Here is a 20,035-nt window from a genome sequence, read left to right as displayed (position 1 = left end):
CCACACGGACAGGAGGAGGTTGAAGAAAGTTGTCCTGTCCTTGAGGGCCCTCACAGTGTTCTACAGGAGCACCATGGAGAGCATAAAGTCGGGCTGCATCACAGCCTGGTACGGAAACTCCACCACAATTGGGTGTCTGCCCTCCGGGACAACTACTACAACACCATGTGTCGCAAGAAGGCCAATAAGATCATCTGGGACCCTAGCCTCCCGAGCTACGGACTGTTCTGCCCACTTTCATCACTCAGATGTGAGCAGTATAGGAATATCATGGCAAAACCTGAAAGACTGGCCAATAGCTTCTACCCCCAGACCATCAGGCTGCTGACTAGCCACCACTAGTCAGCTACATACTCCCACCCCTCCCCTCTCCCACATTGCCGGTCCCCCATGGACATCCCCCTCCCCCAACCTCAATGGACAATTACCCTGCCCCCTTCAAATGGACATTTTATAATTAGCCATCACTAGTCAGATACCTGCCCCCCCCACACACATTTTCCCTGTCCTTTTGTTATTATTTGTATTGTTTCATTCCTCCCTTTGACCTGCGCTGTTGGAGCTGAGCTATACTCTGCACAGAACTGTACCCTGGATGTACATCTCCAACCCTGTGCATATCACTAATAAACACTCTAAATATCTTAATCTAATTTAGGGTAGCCAAAATCAGCTATTTCATATAATGTAAAAGGCAGTTAATTTGATATTTTGTTTAATTTTTTCAAAACTATGTTGCACCAAAGACTGAAGCATGAAACAATATAATAACTGAGTAACAGCAAGTAACAACGCATTAATGGGCAAACTGCATCTCTCATTCAAGTGGTTAGCTCCACCTAGATCTTGAATTTGCGTTTACTTTTAAACTGCAGGAAAATGTGGCTTCTTTTGGCGCGTTTTAATTCCCGCCACGGCTAGTCTAGCCGGTTACACGTTATTCTTTATTTTTATTATATGATTGACGTGCGTTTGTATAGTCTATAATGGTTACCATTGGTGGAGACTGCGTGGTGGGCGGAGAACAGAATGACGATCGACCTTGTGGTGGCTACTCCCATTTACTATGGATATATATTTGTCCTTCCCTGCCCTTCCTCAAATTCAAAGAGCCGGTGTCCTAGCAAAACGTGAGGTGCTGTTTTTCTTTTACTTTTACAATTTGGCTTACTGTTTACAAGTAATTGACTATATCAATAGTCATATTGTATCATTGGGCTACTCGATATTTCAACTCACTGGATAAGAAGGCGTTTACGTTTAAGGACCAAATAACGAGTTTTCGCAAGATCCGGATGAGACGAGGATTGGTGCCGCATTTATTTCCTACAGCAACGTGGGTCACGCGCCAGATATAGTTGAACTGGATCCCAGATCGGAATATTTGTAGAATAAATCGTCAATTTCGTGGGATTACAAGAATGCTGCTGTCTAAATTAAACTCATTCACTCACATCTCCACCGTTGATATGCCGGCGAAAATCCAGCTTCAAGTTCACCAAGGTTAGATGACGCTTGTCTTGTAAATGGAGGTTCGCTATTAGCTAACGAGTAACATTAATGCTACCTTGCTACTAGGCTACCAATACTGTATTTTCCATTTGACCTAATCTACAGTAACCGTTTCCCTTTCGGGTATTTCAATTATTTGTATTCACACATGTAACATTACACTAACTATGTGGACGAGTTGTATTAATCGTATGTTCTTGTATATTTACAGGGAAAGAGAGGGAGCCTTTCGAGAAGCTTTACCAGGTTGGCTCTGTGCTGGGAAGTGGCGGTTTTGGAACGGTGTATTCTGGCACAAGAATTTCAGATGGAGCACTGGTTAGTATTTCTTACATTTTTATTGTCAACCGTCGCATTCTTTAAATATATCTTTTAAATACAAGTTGGCTAATCAATTCATATCTTTGCATATTTTCTCGTCTAATATCAGGTTTAATTGATCTGATCCTTTTTTTTCCCACACGCAGGTTGCTGTCAAACATGTGGCTAAGGATCGGGTCTCGGAGTGGGGAGAGCTGGTAAGGATGCTTTTGGTTGTGCATTTTAGTTTGAATAAATGTATAGTATGTTGTTCTCCAGGGGACTGTGGATCTGGCTCCATTCGTTCGTCACAAGCGATATCTCAAGACCGCACTGGCACGACTTTAATGAAACGGGCGAATGATGCATATTGCCATAGAGATCTGGCATCATAAAAAAATAAACTGTGACCCAAGACGGGAGCTATAGTAATTAACAGAAATGTTGGTCACATGCCATATCACAATTGGCCCGGGAGGAGCTGCATCATTCGTGGGGGACGACATGTTTATTATTGCCTTCCCACTATTGGCGGCAGAAATTAACCAGATTTCAATTTTCTTTTCAGCCAAATGGCTCTCGTGTCCCCATGGAGATTCTACTCATGAAGAAAGTTGGGAATGGAGCTCGGGGCGTGATAAAGATGCTGGACTGGTACGAGCGTCTTGACAGCTTTATTATTGTCATGGAACGGCCGGAGAAGGTCAAGGACCTTTTTGATTTCATCACTGAGAAAGGTGCTTTACCAGAGGAGCTGGCAAAGAACTTTTTCTGTCAGGTTCTTGAAGCCGTTCGACACTGCCACAACTGTGGGGTTGTACACAGGGACATCAAAGATGAAAACATCCTCATTGATCTTCAGACTGGCGAAATGAAGCTTATTGACTTCGGTTCCGGGGCATTGCTCAAAGACACTGTTTACACCGACTTCGATGGTAAGCATCCTCGTTGATATACTCTAATCATAGTCCGTTTTAGTGGTTCGCTGGATGTGTTGATTTTGGCGCCACCCTTTGGAGGGAAAGTGCATTTTTACAACTCAAAGTTTATAAACATTGTCACATGTCAGGCTCTCCTCCCACACATTCACTCTCACACACCCTACTGTCACGCTCACTGGCGCTTGACCTCAATAGAAGGCACGCAGTGATTATTTATCAATGTTTAATCCATATAATCACAGATTTATTTAATCAGTCCTTAATGTTTATTTTTTGTGTCCATTTTTGAAAGTGTTCTGTGCTAGTATTTCTTCATAGGAATTGAGCACATCTTTGAATTGAACCATTATTGTTATTTCTCTATCAAAAGGTACTAGAGTGTACAGTCCACCTGAATGGATCAAATACCATCGGTACCATGGGCGGTCAGCAACTGTTTGGTCTTTGGGTGTCCTGCTGTATGACATGGTGTGTGGAGATATCCCCTTCGAGCAGGACGAGGAGATTGTACAAGGCCAGGTGCTCTTCAGACGAAGAATCTCCACAGGTGAGCCCCAATAACTGGAACAAAACATCCTAAAACCTAATAGCTACACCAGTGAAATATATTGCTCATGTATTAGTCATTGGGTGACCAGTCTAAGCACTGACTAACCATTATCCCCATTCTTCTTCCAGAGTGCCAGCAGTTGATAAAGTTGTGCCTGTCCCTGAGGCCCGCTGAGAGGCCATCGTTTGAGGACATCATCAATCACCCATGGATGCAGAGCACAGTGTCCTCAGCAGAGCAGAGCACAGAGATCAGACTGCACAGTATCAGTCACGAGCCTACTGCGTTCACCACCGTCGTGGCCCAATGACTGTATTACTGCACTGACCGAGACTAGTAGAACAGAGCACAGAGATCAGACTGCACAGCATCAGTCACGAGCCTACTGCGTTCACCACCGTGGTGGCCCAATGACTGTATTACTGCACTGACCGAGACTAGTAGAACAGAGCACAGAGATCAGACTGCACAGCATCAGTCACGAGCCTACTGCGTTCACCACCGTGGTGGCCCAATGACTGTATCACTGCACTGACCGAGACTAGTAGAACAGAGGACTGACGTGGCTGTACACCAAAGACAATATGGACTATACAGAAGGAAGTTACATTTATTTAAATATCTCTTTCTCTTGTGGCCAGACCCCACCTGTTCACTCTCCTTTTGGACTTCATGAAAACGTAACATCTTTAATGGCTACTTAATTGGACACTGTAATATCAAAAGCTATTCTCACCCCTACGACGGACTTGCTCTGTAATATTGGCTGTGGTGTGGGAGTATGTACACCAGAAAGGACGAAGTCCATCCCTATTCATGTGATTTGTTCTGCTGAAGGCATGAACAAGTGGACCGTCTTTGTTACATAACTAGCTAGCTACCAACCAGCCATTGTACTCTGCCCCGCCTCACACAGGAAGCAAAGAGGAGCAAATCGAAGTGCCTTTGGTGTGTCAGATTGTTGGGGACCCTGGAAATACTTGAATTTCATGAAGCCAACATGTCACTTTTCTTCTTTTTACTTTACAAGGTTTTATTTCCTGCTTTTGTCTTATAGGACTAGATCAGTAAATCCTTTGCCATTTTCCAAAACCGACAGCAGCCAGAGAACCTCCTATAGTACACACAAACCTGTGCAAACAAAAACCGGAAGACTTACCTCACTCTCCTGCATCCACCTCCGAGCTTTTAACGCCTGTCTACACACAACTACCACTCACCCAGACGTGAATGCACACAGTAATGCAAAGAGCCACACGAAAATACTAAATGCTTTTTTGTTCGAGTAAACATGTCTATCTTTCACCTCACAGGCTAGGAATAAGGCTATTGTGAATAATATTTGTGTGAATTTTCTCACTCGAGCCGTGTGGAATTATTTATTTATTTATAGAGAATTTCGGCTGTATATTTCATTCCACAGTTGTTGAAGGGCCCACAGATTATTTAACTGTATTTTGACCATATTTATGGCTTGAAATCTTCTGAGCAGATGTTTGTGTATGTATGTATATATATATATGTATGTGTATGTGTGTGTGTGTGTGTGTGTGTAAATAACCTTCAAAGCACTTCCATTTTAATGTATGTTGAAAGTCTACTGATGGTAACTGTTAGTTATTTGTCTGCTGTTGATTTGGATGAATTGACAATGTTCTGAGTAAGCAAGTATGTGTCATACATCAACATTGTTTTCACCTCTTGTTGCATGATTGCAGCTTAGTTTGTTTTGTTTTCATCCAAATTAGAATTGTAAATGATATGAACTATTTTTATACGATTTCAATAAATATTTTTTTAACCTTGACTTTTTGCCCACTTGTTTTACTTCAGGAGCCTGGTAATTTCAACTACAAACACAAGTGACAAAATAGCTTGAAACCCAATCCTATTTCAGGTGTGAATTAGATTGACGTGGATGAATAACAAGAGAAGTTGCCACCAATGCTCCACACCTGCTCAGAGTTCACATAGCTCAACTCTTTCGTGTGTAAGAAGTGGGGTGTACACCATTACCATATGTCAAAGTTGACAAGGACAAAAGCTGACGAACATACGCACATCCAGGTACTTTTTGGAGTTGTAGGTGAACCACACCTGTCATATATTTGTGTTTTAGTCAATCAGTTGTGTTGTGACAAGGTAGGGGTGGTATACAGAAGATAGCCCTATTTGGTAAAAGACCAAGTCTATATTATGGCAATAACAGCTCAAATAAGCAAATAGTCCTGTAAGACATGAAGGTCGGTCAGTACGGAAAATGTAAAGAAGTTTGAAAGTTTCTTCAAGTGCAGTCGCAAAAACCATTAAGCGCTATGATGAACCTGGCTCTCATGAGGACCGCCACAGGAATGGAAGACAGTTACCTCTGTAGAGTTCATTAAAGTTACCAGACTCAGAAATTACACCCCAAATAAACTCTTCACAGATTTCAAGTAACAGACACATCTCAACAACTGCATTATGTAGTATGTAATTGCTTTATGTAGTAATCTATGTGTAGATTGTCTATCCTGTTTGCGTGTTTATGTAATTCTGTGTGATTATTTAGTTAGTAAATAAATAATTAAGCCAATTTGTGTATCGCTGATTCATCATGGAGACTAGAGTTTATGCAGATTTATAGGATTATGCGATGTTTAGAATGAGACTGATATGTGGTAAAAATACATTAATAAGTGACTTATCTATAGATATGAATATACCTTACAAGAGTTTAATTCAGGAGATAGTAACTCGTTAAATACGTTTTCCCGTGGTGCCCCAGATTACTACTTAATTGTTATATGATTAATTTAATTGCATAATAATTGAACGTGGTATGTAATTATTTTATAGAATAACAGTCAAACACATTAATGATAGTCAAGGCACGACACCATCCCATATGGTTTGGGCTTGGTGGGACTATTAATGACCCAACACACCTCCAGGCTGTGTAAGGGCTATTTGACCAAGAAGGAGAGTGATGAAGTGCTGCATCAGATGGCCTCGCCTCCACAATCCCCCGACCTCAACCAAATTGAGATGGTTTGGGATGAGTTGGACCGCAGAGTGAAGGAAAAGCAGCCAACAAGGGCTCAGCATATGTTGGAACTCCTTCAAGACTGTTGGAAAAGCATTCCAGGTGAAGCTGGTTGAGAGAATGCCAAGAGTGTGCAAAACTGTCATCAAGGCAAAGGGTGGCTATTTGAAGAACCTCAAATATGAAATATATGTTTCACACTTTTTTGGTTACTACATGATTCCATATGTGTTATTTCATAGTTTTGATGTCTTCACTATTATTCTACATTGTAGAAATTTGTAAAAATAAAGAAAAACCATTGAATGAGTAGGTGTTCTAAAACTTTTGACCGGTAGTGTATATTACAGTACATACTGATCACATTTCATGTGTATGATCATATATTTCGATACATTGAATGTTAATATTGTGAACCTATGTTATATATTTTTACCTCCTGTTTCAGGAAGTGATGTCACTGAGTAGCGCCCCAATATATAGGAACTTTCACCCCCACCTGGGATATGGATGCCCGATAAAGACCAAAGGGTCAAAATGTTGTTATAAATAAAATCAAACGGGAGCATGAGCAGCAGTGTGCAAAGTTGACAAGGAGACATGGTCCAGATTTCATTAGTCTCTCTATAAGTCAAGCTAAAAAACTTTGATTTATGTTCTTAAGGGTTTATCTAGAAAGCAGGTTACGTTTAATAAAAGGCGATTATACCGCGGGGGTCCTGGCCTCAGTCTGCAAATCTGTTATCACAACTTTACAAACATCATCTCAGAAGGCAGAGTAGATGCATCTACGAAGGTCTAGTAGTCCATATCTGTAGCGTTCGCATTTTGTATTTCGGTAGAGACAACATAGAGGTAGACAATTTTGTCACAAATTTTGGTGGTTTGTTTAGTAAGTATTCAAATACACCTACGTAGCCAGGCATGCCCTCATCTTAATTCCTTGAGCAGAGATGGCCCAGCATGTGGTCCTCTGCCTTGCTGGGGTCTGGAGAAGGGTCCAGACCCCAGCTTTGCCGACCTGGCCCCTCCTCTCTCCCCACCCGCCATGGGGGTCACGCTCCCCAAGCCTCTGTAATCCTCTGCCTATCCTTGCTCACTATACCTTAGTGGCTTATGCATGCTTCAGTATATGTCCAAAGCCCAGCTAGAGGACCTGTATGACCATGTGGGCTGCTGGATATTACTGTAAACAAACACTGTATTGTGGTTTTTAAGCCATTGCACTTTGGTTTATCTCACTGACATATTTCTCAACACTTGTCTAACCCTCTATCTGTATGCATCCTCTACCTGGAAAACATTTGCCTGTAGTAGAGATATCATCAAAACCACAGAACATTTCCTTTAGATGGCATAGTTATATAAGTTCTGAGAATCTGGGGGTGTACTACAATTGACATGTGGGTGGCTGCTTTGAATATTAACATCATACAGAAAGGCAATGTATTTTTAACTCCAACAAAGTCTATAATGTCAAATATGATACACAAACATGGAACCATTTTTGTTTTTCCCCATAAAGTGCTGCTGTCCGCCTTGTGATGGGACTGATAGAACTCAGTCAATGAAGGAGCCTACTCATTCGCTGAACTGAGGAAGGGAAAATCATGCAAACCTGTTTTACAATGAGAGTCAAATAAGGGTGTTGTATTTGCATGGATGGAGAATCGATGACTCATTCACTCCTCACCTATGGAGCTCCTTTGAATGGGGAAAATATGCATTTTGGATTGAGTCATCACAATAGCAGGACAAAGCCAATCTACAGTGAGGGACTGTTTGAGAATAAAATAACCCAATTTTCTCTCAGGTTGATTATTCCTGTAAGTATATACGGTGCAATGTAAACTTTTCCAAAATATGTTAACAAAATTATCATTGTACCATATTCATACATACAGTGCATTTAGAAAGTATTCAGACCCCTTGACTTTTACACATTGTGTTACAGCCTTTTTTCTAAAATGGATTAAATCGATTTTGTTTCTTCAATCTACACACAATACCTCATAATGTACAGCTATTTTCAGGTCTCTCCAGAGACGTTCGATCGGGTTCAAGTCCGGACTCTGGTTGGGCCACTCAAGGACATTCAGAGACTTGTCCCGAAGCCACTCCTGCATTGTCTTGGCTGTGTGCTTAGGGTCGTTGTCCTGTTGGAAGGTGAACGTCCGCCCCAGTCTGAAGTACTGAATGCTCTGGAGCAGGTTTTCATCAAGGATCTCTCTGTACTTTTCTCTGTTCATCCCTCCCTCAATTCTGACTAGTCTCCCAGTCTCTGCCGGTGAAACACATCACCACAGAATGATGCTGCCACCACCATGCTTTACCGTAGGGATGGTGCCAGGTTTCCTCCAGACGAGACACTTGGCATTCAGGCCAAAGAGTTCAATCTTGGTTTCATCAGACCAGAAAATCTTGTTTTCCATGGTCTGAGAGTCTTTAGGTGCCTTTTGGTAAACTCCAAGCGAGCTGTCATGTACCTTTTACTGAGGAGTGGCTTCCATCTGGCCACTCTACCATAAAGGCCTGATTGGTGAAGGGCTGTCTTTCTGAAAGGTTCTCACATCTCCACAGAGGAACTCTGGAGCTCTGTCAGAGTGAGTGGTTCTTGGTCACCTCCCTCTCCAAGGCCCTTCTACCGTAATTGCTCAGTTTTACCGGGCGGCCTGCTCTAGGAAGTGTCTTGGTGGTTCCAAACTTCTTCCATTTAAGAACGATGGAGCCCACTGTGTTCTTGGGGACCTTCAGTGCTGCAGAAATGTTTTTTGGTACACTTCCCCAGATCTGTAGCTCAACAAAATCCTATCTCGGAGCTCTATGGACAATTCCTTCGACCTCACGGCTTGGTTTTTGCTCTGACATGCACTGTCAACTGTGGAACCTTATATAGTCAGGTGTGTGCCTTTTCAAATCATGTCCAATCAATTGAATTTGCCACAGGTGGACTCCAATCAAGTTGTAGAAACATCTGAAGGAGGATCCATGGAAACAGGATACACCTGAGCGCCCGAGTCTCATAGCAGAGGCTCTGAGTACTTACAGTTGAAGTCGGAAGTTTACATACACTTAGGTTGCCCAAGGAAGCGAAGGTAACCTAACTGAATGATTACCGCCCTGTGGCACTCATGTCGGTAGCCATGAAGTGCTTTGAAAGGCTGGTAATGGCTCACATCAACAGCATCCTCCCGGACACCCTATACCCACTCTAATTCGCATACCGCTCCAACAGATCCACAGATGACGCAATCTCAATCACACTCCACACTTCCCTTTCTCACCTGGACAAAAGGAACACCTACAGTTGAAGTCAGAAGTTTACATACACTTATGTTGGAGTCAATAAAACTAGTTTTTCAACCACTCCACAAATATCTTGTTAACAAACCATAGTTTTGGCAAGTCGGTTAGGACATCTACTTTGTGCATGACACAAGTAATTTTTCCAACAATTGTTTACAGATTATTTCACTTATAATTCACTGAATCACAATTCCAGTGGGTCAGAAGTTTACATACACTAAGTTGAATGTGCCTTTAAACAGCTTGGAAAATTCCAGAAAATGATGTCATGGCTTTAGAAGCTTCTGATAGGCTAATTGACATCATTTGAGTCAATTGGAGGTGTACCTGTGGATGTATTTCAAGGCCTGCCTTCAAACTTAGTGCGTCTTTGCTTGACATCATGGGAAAATCCAAAGAAATCAGCCAAGACCTCCGGAAAAAATATTGTAGACCTCCACAAATCTGCTTCATCCTTTGGAGCAATTTCCAAACACGTGAAGGTACCACATTAATCTGTACAAACAATAGTACGCAAATATAAACACCATGGGTCCACGCAGCCATCATACCGCTAAGGAAGGAGACGCGTTCTGTCTCCTAGAGATGAATGTGCTTTGGTGCGAAAAGTGCAAATCAATCTTAGAACAACAACAAATTGACCTTGTGAAGATGCTGGAGGAAACCGGTACAAAATAATCTATATCCACAGTAAAATAAGTCATATGTCGACGTAACCTGAAAGGCTGCTCAGCAAGGAAGAAGCCAGTGCTCCAAAACCGCCATAAAAAAAAGCCAGACTACTGTTTGCAACTGCACATGGGGACAAAGATCGTACTTTGTGGAGAAATGTCCTCTGATCTGATGAAACAAAAATATAACTGTTTGGCCATCGTTGTGTTTGGAGGAAAAAGGCGGAGGCTTGCAAGCCGAACAACACCATCCCAACCATGAAGCACAGGGGTGGCAGTATCATGTTGTGGGTGTGCTTTGCATGGCTGCAGGAGGGACTGGTGCACTTTACAAAAAAGATGGCATCATGAGGCAGGAAAATTAAGTGGATATATTGAAGCAACATCTCAAGACATCAGTCAGGAAGTTGAAGCTTGGTTGCAAATGGGACTTCCAAATGGACAATGTCCCCAAGCATACTTCCAAAGTTGTGGCAAAATGGCTTAAGGACAACTTTGTAATGGCCACTCAAGGTATTGGAGTGGCCATTGCAAAGCCCTGACCTCAATCCTATAGAAAATGTATGGGCAGAACTGAAAAAGCGTGTGCGAGCACGGAGGTCTACAAACCTGACTCATTTACACCAGCTCTGTCAGGAGGAAGGGACAAAATTCACCCAACTTATTGTAGGAAGCTTGTGGAAGGCTACCCGAAACGTTTGACCCAAGATTTAAAAAAATTAAAGGCAATTCTAGCAAATACTAATTGATTGTATGTAAATTCCTGACCCACTGGGAATGTGATGAAAGAAATAAAAGCTGAAATAAATAATTCGCTCTATTATTTTTCTGACATTTCACATTCTTAAAATTAAGTGATGATCGTAACTGTCCTAAAACAGGGAATTTTTACTAGGATTAAATGTCAGAAATTGTGAAAAACTGAGATTAAATGTATTTGGCTAAGGTGTATGTAAACCTCTGACTTCAACTGTATGTAAATAATGTATTTCAGTTTGCAATTTTTTTTCTAAAACCTGTTTTGGCTTTGTCATTATGGGGTATTGTATGTAGGTTGATGAATATAAAAAAAAAAAAATCAATTTTAGGATAAGGCAGTAACGTAATGAAATGTCTGAATGCATTGTATGTCACCTGTCGCTTATTTTCCCGCTATACTCGACTTGAGTTTGTTGAATCACTGATGTGATCTTCCTGTCAAGTTTTGAGTCCCCTTGGGCTTGTGTGGCGGGGGAGATCTTTGTTGGCTATATACTCAGCCTTGTCTCAGGGTGGTAAGTTTGTGTCCTGTTAATATACATTTGCTGGTGTGGGGGCTTTGCTTTGGCCATCCTGCCTGGTTGGCCCTGTCTAGGGGTATCTTTGGATGGGGCCACAGTGTTCCCTGACCCCCCCCCCCTGTCTCAGTCCCCAGTATCTATGCTGCAATAGTTTATGCCCCGGTGGGCTAGGGTCAGTCTGTCCTCTCTGGTGTATTGTGACCTCAATTTCTCCTGTCCTACCTGTTGTACTGTGTGATCTTAGGCATGCTACCTCTAATTCTCTTCTATCTCCCTCCTTCTCTCTGCCCCCCCTCCCGGAGGACCTGAGCCCTAGGACCATGCCTCAGGACTACCTGGGCTGACGACTCCTGGCTGTCCCTGTTCCCAGTCTACCTGGTCGTGCTGCTGATACAGTTGCTGCTGTTCTGCCTGCGGCTGTGGAACCCTGACCTGTTACACCGGACGATCTACCTTGTCTCGGACCTGCTGTTTCGACTCGCTCTCTCGCTCTCGGAAAATGCATGAGTTAATAGTGTTGTGTTAACAGTATTGTTCATCTTAAATTATATCTGTAGAACTCTGACCATTGTTTATGGCTGATTATTTGCAGCTACTACAGGAGGTTGGTGGCACCATAATTAAGGAGAATGGGCTCGTGGAAACGGCTGGAGCGGAATTGGTGGAATGGTATCAAATACATCCATTCCATTCACTCGTTTCCAGGCATTATTATGAGCCGTCCTCCTCTCAGCAGCCTCCACTGCCTTCTACATGCTCATTCCTGTATACCACGCCCTGCAAAACAGTTATTGGAAACAGAGAGAAACTCCAGCTGTTGAAGGAATCCCCGCCTCCCAAATCTTTCTCAAGAACTTCTTCTGAAGAACTCAAGAAACACGCATATATACCATATTTCCAAACACAGGCAACAATCCAAAATTGCTAGTCATAATATGGCCTGACGAGTCCTGGCTGTCGATTGTTTTGGACATCATACACAACATGAACACAGGAACACCCCTGTATAATTAGCTGCTTAACATTTACTTTAAGGGATGTGCTTTCACAAGGTATGTTTTGTATGCTGCCCAAAACTATTGTTTTTCACTCACTCACTCACTCACTCACTCACTCACTCACTCACTCACTCACTCACTCACTCACTCACTCACTCACTCACTCACTCACTCACTCACACACACACACACACACACACACACACACACACACACACACACACACACACACACACACACACACACACACACACACACACACACACACACACACACACACACACACACACACACACACACACACACACACACCGCACTGAGGGAGTGGAAGTCATTCCGTTGGAGCACAGTGCTCTGTAAGGTCAGTGTGATCCGTCTCTCTCTGTATAGCAGTGTGTTATACTAGTCAGTGATCCTGGTCCTCATCACTGCCTGCATGTGTGGCCTGGATCTCAAATACCCTCTGCAAAGCGTCTGCTCCTAAAAGAACATTCAAAACTGTTTCCCATCATAAGTGTATCAAATGCTGCAATTTTTATTTGGCTCACATCTCATGCTTTATACTCTCCTCTGTGAATGTTAGATATAATCAACTGTACCGCAGAGTTTCTAGCTGCACTTGTTCAAGGCATGGCAGTTGTTCTCACATTTTTGTGAATGAGTCAGACTAATTAGAGAGGGCGGACAGCTATCCCAGCTATCCACCCCAGCACTTTCACATCTGTGAAGGATCCAACGGTTGGCCAGCCAGCCAGCCACCCTCCTACTGCAACAAGCCAGTACATGGGAGAGCTGCCTGAGAGGAAGGCTGGCTATAGTGTGGGAGATGACTAAGTCAATGTTTGCCTACAGCATGCCTCAGAGGTTTCCAAGGCAGGAATGAATCGTCTCAGGGTGACCCTAAATCCTTGGGGCGGGCGCTACCTGCAGTGTCCCTATCTCCGCCTGCGGGGAGTGCTGCATTCCTGCTGCCTGACTCACAGCTCCACACATTGTGTTGGCCAGATTGGCTATTAAGGGAAAGGTCAGCTTTCTCTCTCAAGCAAACAGGCAAACAGGATGACATGGAGCGCAGGGCAGAGGGGAGGGGCGTGGTGACCAGACCACAAGCAGATTCCTGTCACTCCCCTTCTGACGCAGAGGGAGGGAGACACACATCAATAGTCTGAACGGCAACTGTCAGCATGAGCCTGTTGACTCACCCCTTGGACTCATCCATTTGTAAATAACATTGTTTATATACAAGAGGAGATGTTATTGACGGGTTGTCTTGTCTTTTACATCTTTGTTTATGTACAGTTGCTTTGGAAACCTCACCGGGGGCTCTATTCAATCTGTATCATGGAAGTTCAGAGTTACAGCATGATTGAAATTTAAAGGTAATGTTCTCGCTTTAGCGGAGACCACGTTCACGGTAAAGGCTGCATATGCCGGCTCAATCAGAAATGACCTTTACATTTCTATTGTGCAATCTGTAACACTTCAGCAATATAGATTGAATAGAGTCCTGAGAGAGTTTTCAGAGTTTTGAATGATAGTGAACTCCTAAGCTGTATGAACATTACGTTAAAAACGGCTTTTGGTGGCATGCTGGACACATCAGCAAAACACCATATTCAACCCTAGAATAGTCTTGGTTGGAAGGTCTATTGGTCTATAGTCTATTGTCTATTGGTCCCATTCCAGCCATTACAATGAGCCTGTACTCCTGTAGCTCCTCCTACCAGCTTCCTCTGGCTACAATTGTTTATGGCATTCTACCTCACTATTCTCTCTTCCTCTCTCTCTGTTGAAATATTTGTCATAGTCATCCCCATAACCACCCCCATGCATTCCCATCAACCCCTCCCACTAATTTCCCGTAAACTAGTGCATCACTCACTTCCTCATTCCTGTGAGAGTAGTTGCGGAGATGCTGATGTGTCAATACTTGCTTCTGCTTGTTGTTTTCCATTTGTGGTTTTCACAGTCAAGCTAACATGTACTTTGTCATACAATTACATGGCTATTTATGATAAGTACCACGTATGCAAAGTCTTCCAAGGAATGTGCCCCTGTAACTGAATTCTTAGGCTTTTTGACAGTTTCATTCAAGTCTTGTATTACTCATTAAGATAGTGGAAGAGGAAGTTGGGGTTAGGAAAGTTCCAATTTACAATAATGAAGAACTTAAAAGTTGACAACAGGAATTGAACCTTGACTCGTGTGGCTGTAACACATTTGTTCCTCTGAGGCTACAGCCTACCTCCAGAACACATTCAGGTCAATGGTAGTGTGATGGGCCGGATGGGTTCCTGTCTGTCTTTCTCCTCTCAGCCAGCCACTCCAGTCGTTAGGACAGGATGTTATCACACTGGGATGACTGAGAAAAAGGAGTGAAGCACGCTGGCACAGACCTTTGTCTCCAGGGGGGATGCAACCGTATTATCTGCACTTAACAGATCTACTCTAAAGGTCCTCTGCCAAATCACTGGCATGAACACGTGGACAAGGAAATGTGCTAGTGTCAGGGGGAAAACACGCAATAAAGGGAGATAACGTAGTAACAGCGCTTTGAAGCTAAAGAAAAAGAGACATCCAAATCCCTTGGTGTTCTAGTTGCTCTGTTGTTTGTGCTGGACTTTACACCCATGACAGAGCCCTGTTTGTAGACTGTGGGGGAGGTTCCCTGAAGTGTTCTTTATTGACATGCTGACAACTGGCATTACTGACAAGACTGGTGGCCTTTCTTCAAAAATCAAACAACATATTAGGAAACACTAACATTCCCAACATGCATTTGTTTTCAGGAAAGGGGGTAACCTGGGCATATCGGTAAATGCAAACGGCTGATTCTGATTCAGCCCATTGCAACACATCATCCTAAACTCCACTTCATGTTTAATGTGTGTAACGTGTATGCTCCTCTCAAACCTCTCCCAAACTCTTGACGGAACTTTTTTCTATTTAAAAATGTAATTAAATCCACAGTAACACAGTGAAACTACACTGTCAATTGTCGGCGACTTTTCACTCACGATTCTGACTGACTGTCTGTATAGTTCCCTCTATTCTGTAGTGTAACCAAGTGTAGTGACCACTCTATCGTACAGCTGAAGGAGGAGTGTTTCTGAGGGCAGCTGCTCTGCCTCCATCTGGTCTTCCCTCAGGTTGGGAAGCTGCTTGTGATGAACGGCAGCCACTGGACTGGGATGAGGAGCGTGGTGGAGGAGCTTGGACGGAGGGGACACAGGGTGGTGGTGGTGGTGATTTCAGGGGTAGCAGCAGGGGGCCTTCACAGCACTACATCACCCTGACCTCCCTGTGTGGCATTACTACCAAACCCTGACAGTGCTTAGGCACTACATCCAGCATGCCTGTAACAAACCTCCTATATAACAAGAAGCTGATGCAAACTGATCCCTTTTAGCCTGTTGGTCTCATCGTTGGAGACTCTCTCTTCATCCATAACTTCCCCCTGTGTGGTGTAGAATTTGAGGCCAGCCAGTGCCCATTCCCTGCCTCCTATGTCCCTTTACACTACACAGACCACATGACCTTGAGACAGAAGAGTGTCAACTTCCTGTTGGCCCTGCTTCAGCCCGTCTTGCAGATACCTGTACTCAGGAGTCAATGCCATCGCCTCAGATGTCCTACATAGGGAGACGACTATTCCACAGCTGATGAGCAAGACATCGATTTGGTTCATGCACTTTGATTTCTCACCGCCAGCTGAGAAAGCTCAACAGTTCTTTGATGTCTTCCGGCAGGTTCTTCAACGAGTTGTGTGGAGATATATTGGAGCTATGCCTGAAAATCCTCCAGAGAATGTCAAGGTGATGAGCTGGCTCCCCCAGAACGATCTATTGGGCCATCCCACCGTCAAGACCTTCATCACACATGGAGGGATCCACATGGGATCCACGAGGGGATCTGCAACGGTGTGCCCATGGTGATGATGCCCTTTTTTGGTGACCAGTGTGGCAACGTGCAGCACAAGGCATGGGAAAAGTCCTCAGTATTAATGATGTGACCTCAGACAAAATTCTGAAGGCCCTTAATAAGATAATCAATGACAAAACGTACAAGGAGTAGATTAGGAAGCTTTGGGCCGTGCATAAGGACTGTCCTGATAATTTTACATTTACATTTACATTTAAGTCATTTAGCAGACACTCTTATCCAGAGCGACTTACAAATTGGTGCATTCACCTTATGACAGCCAGTGGAACAGCCACTTTACAATAGTGCATCTAAATCTTTTAAGGGGGGGGAAGGGGGGTGAGAAGAATTACTTTATCCTATCCTAGGTATTCCTTAAAGAGGTGGGGTTTCAGGTGTCTCCGGAAGGTGGTGATTGACTCCGCTGTCCTGGCGTCGTGAGGGAGTTTGTTCCACCATTGGGGAGCCAGAGCAGCGAACAGTTTTGACTGGGCTGAGCGGGAACTGTACTTCCTCAGTGGTAGGGAGGCGAGCAGGCCAGAGGTGGATGAACGCAGTGCCCTTATTTGGGTGTAGGGCCTGATCAGAGCCTGGAGGTACTGAGGTGCCGTTCCCCTCACAGCTCCGTAGGCAAGCACCATGGTCTTGTAGCGGATGCGAGCTTCAACTGGAAGCCAGTGGAGAGAGCGGAGGAGCGGGGTGACGTGAGAGAACTTGGGAAGGTTGAACACTAGACGGGCTGTGGCGTTCTGGATGAGTTGTAGGGGTTTAATGGCACAGGCAGGGAGCCCAGCCAACAGCGAGTTGCAGTAATCCAGACGGGAGATGACAAGTGCCTGGATTAGGACCTGCGCCGCTTCCTGTGTGAGGCAGGGTCGTACTCTGCGGATGTTGTAGAGCATGAACCTACAGGAACGGGCCACCGCCTTGATGTTAGTTGAGAATGACAGGGTGTTGTCCAGGATCACGCCAAGGTTCTTAGCGCTCTGGGAGGAGGACACAATGGAGTTGTCAACCGTGATGGCGAGATCATGGAACGGGCAGTCCTTCCCCGGGAGGAAGAGCAGCTCCGTCTTGCCGAAGTTCAGCTTGAGGTGGTGATCCGTCATCCACACTGATATGTCTGCCAGACATGCAGAGATGTGATTCGCCACCTGGTCATCAGAAGGGGGAAAGGAGAAGATTAATTGTGTGTCGTCTGCATAGCAATAATCCATTTAACCTGGCGATCTTCTGGACTGAGTTTATTAAGAGGCACAAAGGAGCAGGTCATGTGAGGGCAGCTGGTTTCAGTACCCCTGCCTGGATCTCTTCACCCTGCTCATCATCTTAGTTATAACTGTTGTCATGGCAACTGTGTTTCCACCACTGCTGCTTTAAGAGGAATCAGTAAATGCACTGTAGCCTAGTAGGGTTTTCTCTAAGGTGTGTAAATAAAATAACATAGGTAGGTTAAATGAAAGTAATGCCTGACAGAGGTTTGCCGAAAACACACTTTATTTTCAAAAGACGGTGTAGAATAAAAAATGAGGTGATTCGTAGTAAACACATTTGATTTGACAGTTTAGTTTTTACAGTCTATGGACAAAACAGAGTGGTGTAGGGATTGCAGCAGGAAAGTGAGTCAGGCAGGGAAGCTACTCCGAGTCCTGTCTCAGTGCTGTTGTCCTTCCCTGTTCTCTCATGCAGAGCTGGAGCATTGTGACCCACTTCCACCCTGTCATGACCCACTTCCTGTCATTCCTTCCTGACCTGGCGCCTCTGTCTGCAGTCTCTGCCACTCTCACCACAGTGCCCAGCTATCTGGGCCACTTGTGTAACCAGCTTGTTAACTCCAATAGTTTGCTTTTAGTCCGTGATCAGAGTTGAAGGCTAATCCACGACAACCATTCTCTCAAGCGTTCTCAACTACCTTTGCCAATAATTTGTCCAAGAATGTGAGCACACTGGCAAGGAAACAAACAGTGGAGTCATTCATGGAGAAAATAGGTACAATTCTTTGTCAGCTTTTGGGAGTCATGCGGAGCCATTTCTGAGAAAGGAAACCTATGACCAAAAACTGTCTGCTTAGTGATCACTGGAATAATACATATCCTGACCCCTAGAGCAACTTTTGTCAGGAACAAACACAGTTCATTTTCCACTGCTGCAGTCCAGGAAGTAAAGAGGAATAGAGCCAGAGCCTTGCGGGAAATGCAGCCCATTGGGAGTGACCTGTGTGTCCGTCTGTTTGATGACCCAACTCCTGGAATGTGTGGCACCGAGCGAACAATAACAAAGAGCTCTGATGACAGCAGGATAAAACACAGGCAGAGTAGACAACAGCACTGCCAGGGACAGAGAGGGCGAGATAACATCCAGGTCAAAGTGGCTGTTGTGTGTGTTTGTTCTTAAGGATAGTCAATCTGGCCCCATTGTCTCCTCAGAGAGTTGGTAGATCATGAACAAAGAAACAAATGGCTAAACATAGGCATAGGCTACCTTAAAAGGATCAGGATTGAGACCATACATGAGTATTTTGATGGCTAATACAACAGTTGCATATCTCAAGTATATTGGTATCGTTTTCAAAAACTATCCATTCACTGATAAGCACAGTGTTATGCCCACTGTTTGACCTCTGCAAAAGGCCCAAATGAGAATGATGAGAGATACTGGTTTTTCATAATCATTCTGAAAAACCTTTGACATTTTATTTTTTGAAATCTCCAAGAGATCTCCAAAGAGTTAGATATAGGACTCGAGATGGATGAAACCTGTTTTGGCATGGAAATTGCCATTGAGGGCTTCCACCATTTTAAAGTAGTCAACTGGGTGGGACTTCCTATGGGTGAAGGAAGAATCACATGATTCCATCTGGGTCATCAGGAGGGATCAGCTAATTAATTAATTCCGTGGCAGTAAATTGCCAACCTTGGCTTAATACCTGCTCAAACACACTAGGTGGCAGTATGCACCCTTTTCAGTTTGTTTGCCAACTCAACTGTTGCCGCCTGCTATAAACCACCTTCTGCCCCCAGCTGTGCCCTGGACACCATATGATCACTGAGTGATCACTGCCTAAATTGCCTGCGTCCGTAATGGTCAAGCGACCACCCCTCATCACTGTCAAACGCTCCCTAAAACACATCAGTGAGCAGGCCTTTCTAATCGACTTGGCCCGGGTATCCTGGAAGGATATTGACCTCATTCCATCAGTAGAGGATACCTGGTTATTCTTTAAAAGTGCCTCACCATCTTAAATAAGCATGCCCCATTCAAAAAATGTAGAACCAGGAACAGATATAGCTCTTGGTTCACTCCAGACCTGACTGCCCTTGACCAGCACAAAAACATCCTATAGCGTAGTGCATTAGCATCGAATAGCCCACGCGATATGCAACTTTTCAAGGAAGTTAGGAACCAATATATACAGGCAGTTAGGAAAGCAAAGGATAGCTTTTTCAAGCAGAAATTTGCATCCTGTAGCACTAACTCCAAAAAGTTCTGGGAGACAGTAAAGTCCATGGAGAATAAAAGCACCTCCTGCCA

The 20,035-nt window shown here is 44.0% G+C and overlaps 1 protein-coding gene and 1 pseudogene across 1 annotated transcript; both read left to right on the top strand.

Annotated features, from left to right (window-relative positions):
* The first annotated feature begins 1,103 nt into the window (after window positions 1-1,103).
* LOC124022059 (serine/threonine-protein kinase pim-1-like) lies at window positions 1,104-5,110 on the top strand. The gene is made up of 6 exons (XM_046337116.1): window positions 1,104-1,503; window positions 1,724-1,830; window positions 1,980-2,030; window positions 2,381-2,747; window positions 3,124-3,300; window positions 3,432-5,110. The coding sequence occupies exons 1-6, from the start codon at window positions 1,422-1,424 to the stop codon at window positions 3,611-3,613; spliced, it is 966 nt and encodes a 321-aa protein (XP_046193072.1). The 5' UTR covers window positions 1,104-1,421; the 3' UTR covers window positions 3,614-5,110.
* A 10,640-nt stretch (window positions 5,111-15,750) lies between these two features.
* Window positions 15,751-18,373, top strand: LOC124017639 (annotated as a pseudogene).
* The last annotated feature ends 1,662 nt before the right edge of the window (window positions 18,374-20,035 follow it).

Source organism: Oncorhynchus gorbuscha, linkage group LG03 (assembly GCF_021184085.1).
Source record: "Oncorhynchus gorbuscha isolate QuinsamMale2020 ecotype Even-year linkage group LG03, OgorEven_v1.0, whole genome shotgun sequence".
Lineage (NCBI taxonomy): Eukaryota > Metazoa > Chordata > Actinopteri > Salmoniformes > Salmonidae > Oncorhynchus > Oncorhynchus gorbuscha.
The sequence above is the reverse complement of the archived record's forward strand: the minus strand, read 5'-3'. Positions and strand labels throughout refer to the sequence as shown.

Coding starts and splice junctions, on each gene's coding strand:
- LOC124022059 (XM_046337116.1), top strand. CDS start 1,422: ATGCTGCTGTCTAAATTAAACTCATTCACTCACATCTCCACCGTTGAT. Junction 1,831..1,979: donor GAATTTCAGATGGAGCACTG/GTTAGTATTTCT, acceptor TCCCACACGCAG/GTTGCTGTCAAACATGTGGC. Junction 2,031..2,380: donor TCTCGGAGTGGGGAGAGCTG/GTAAGGATGCTT, acceptor TTTTCTTTTCAG/CCAAATGGCTCTCGTGTCCC.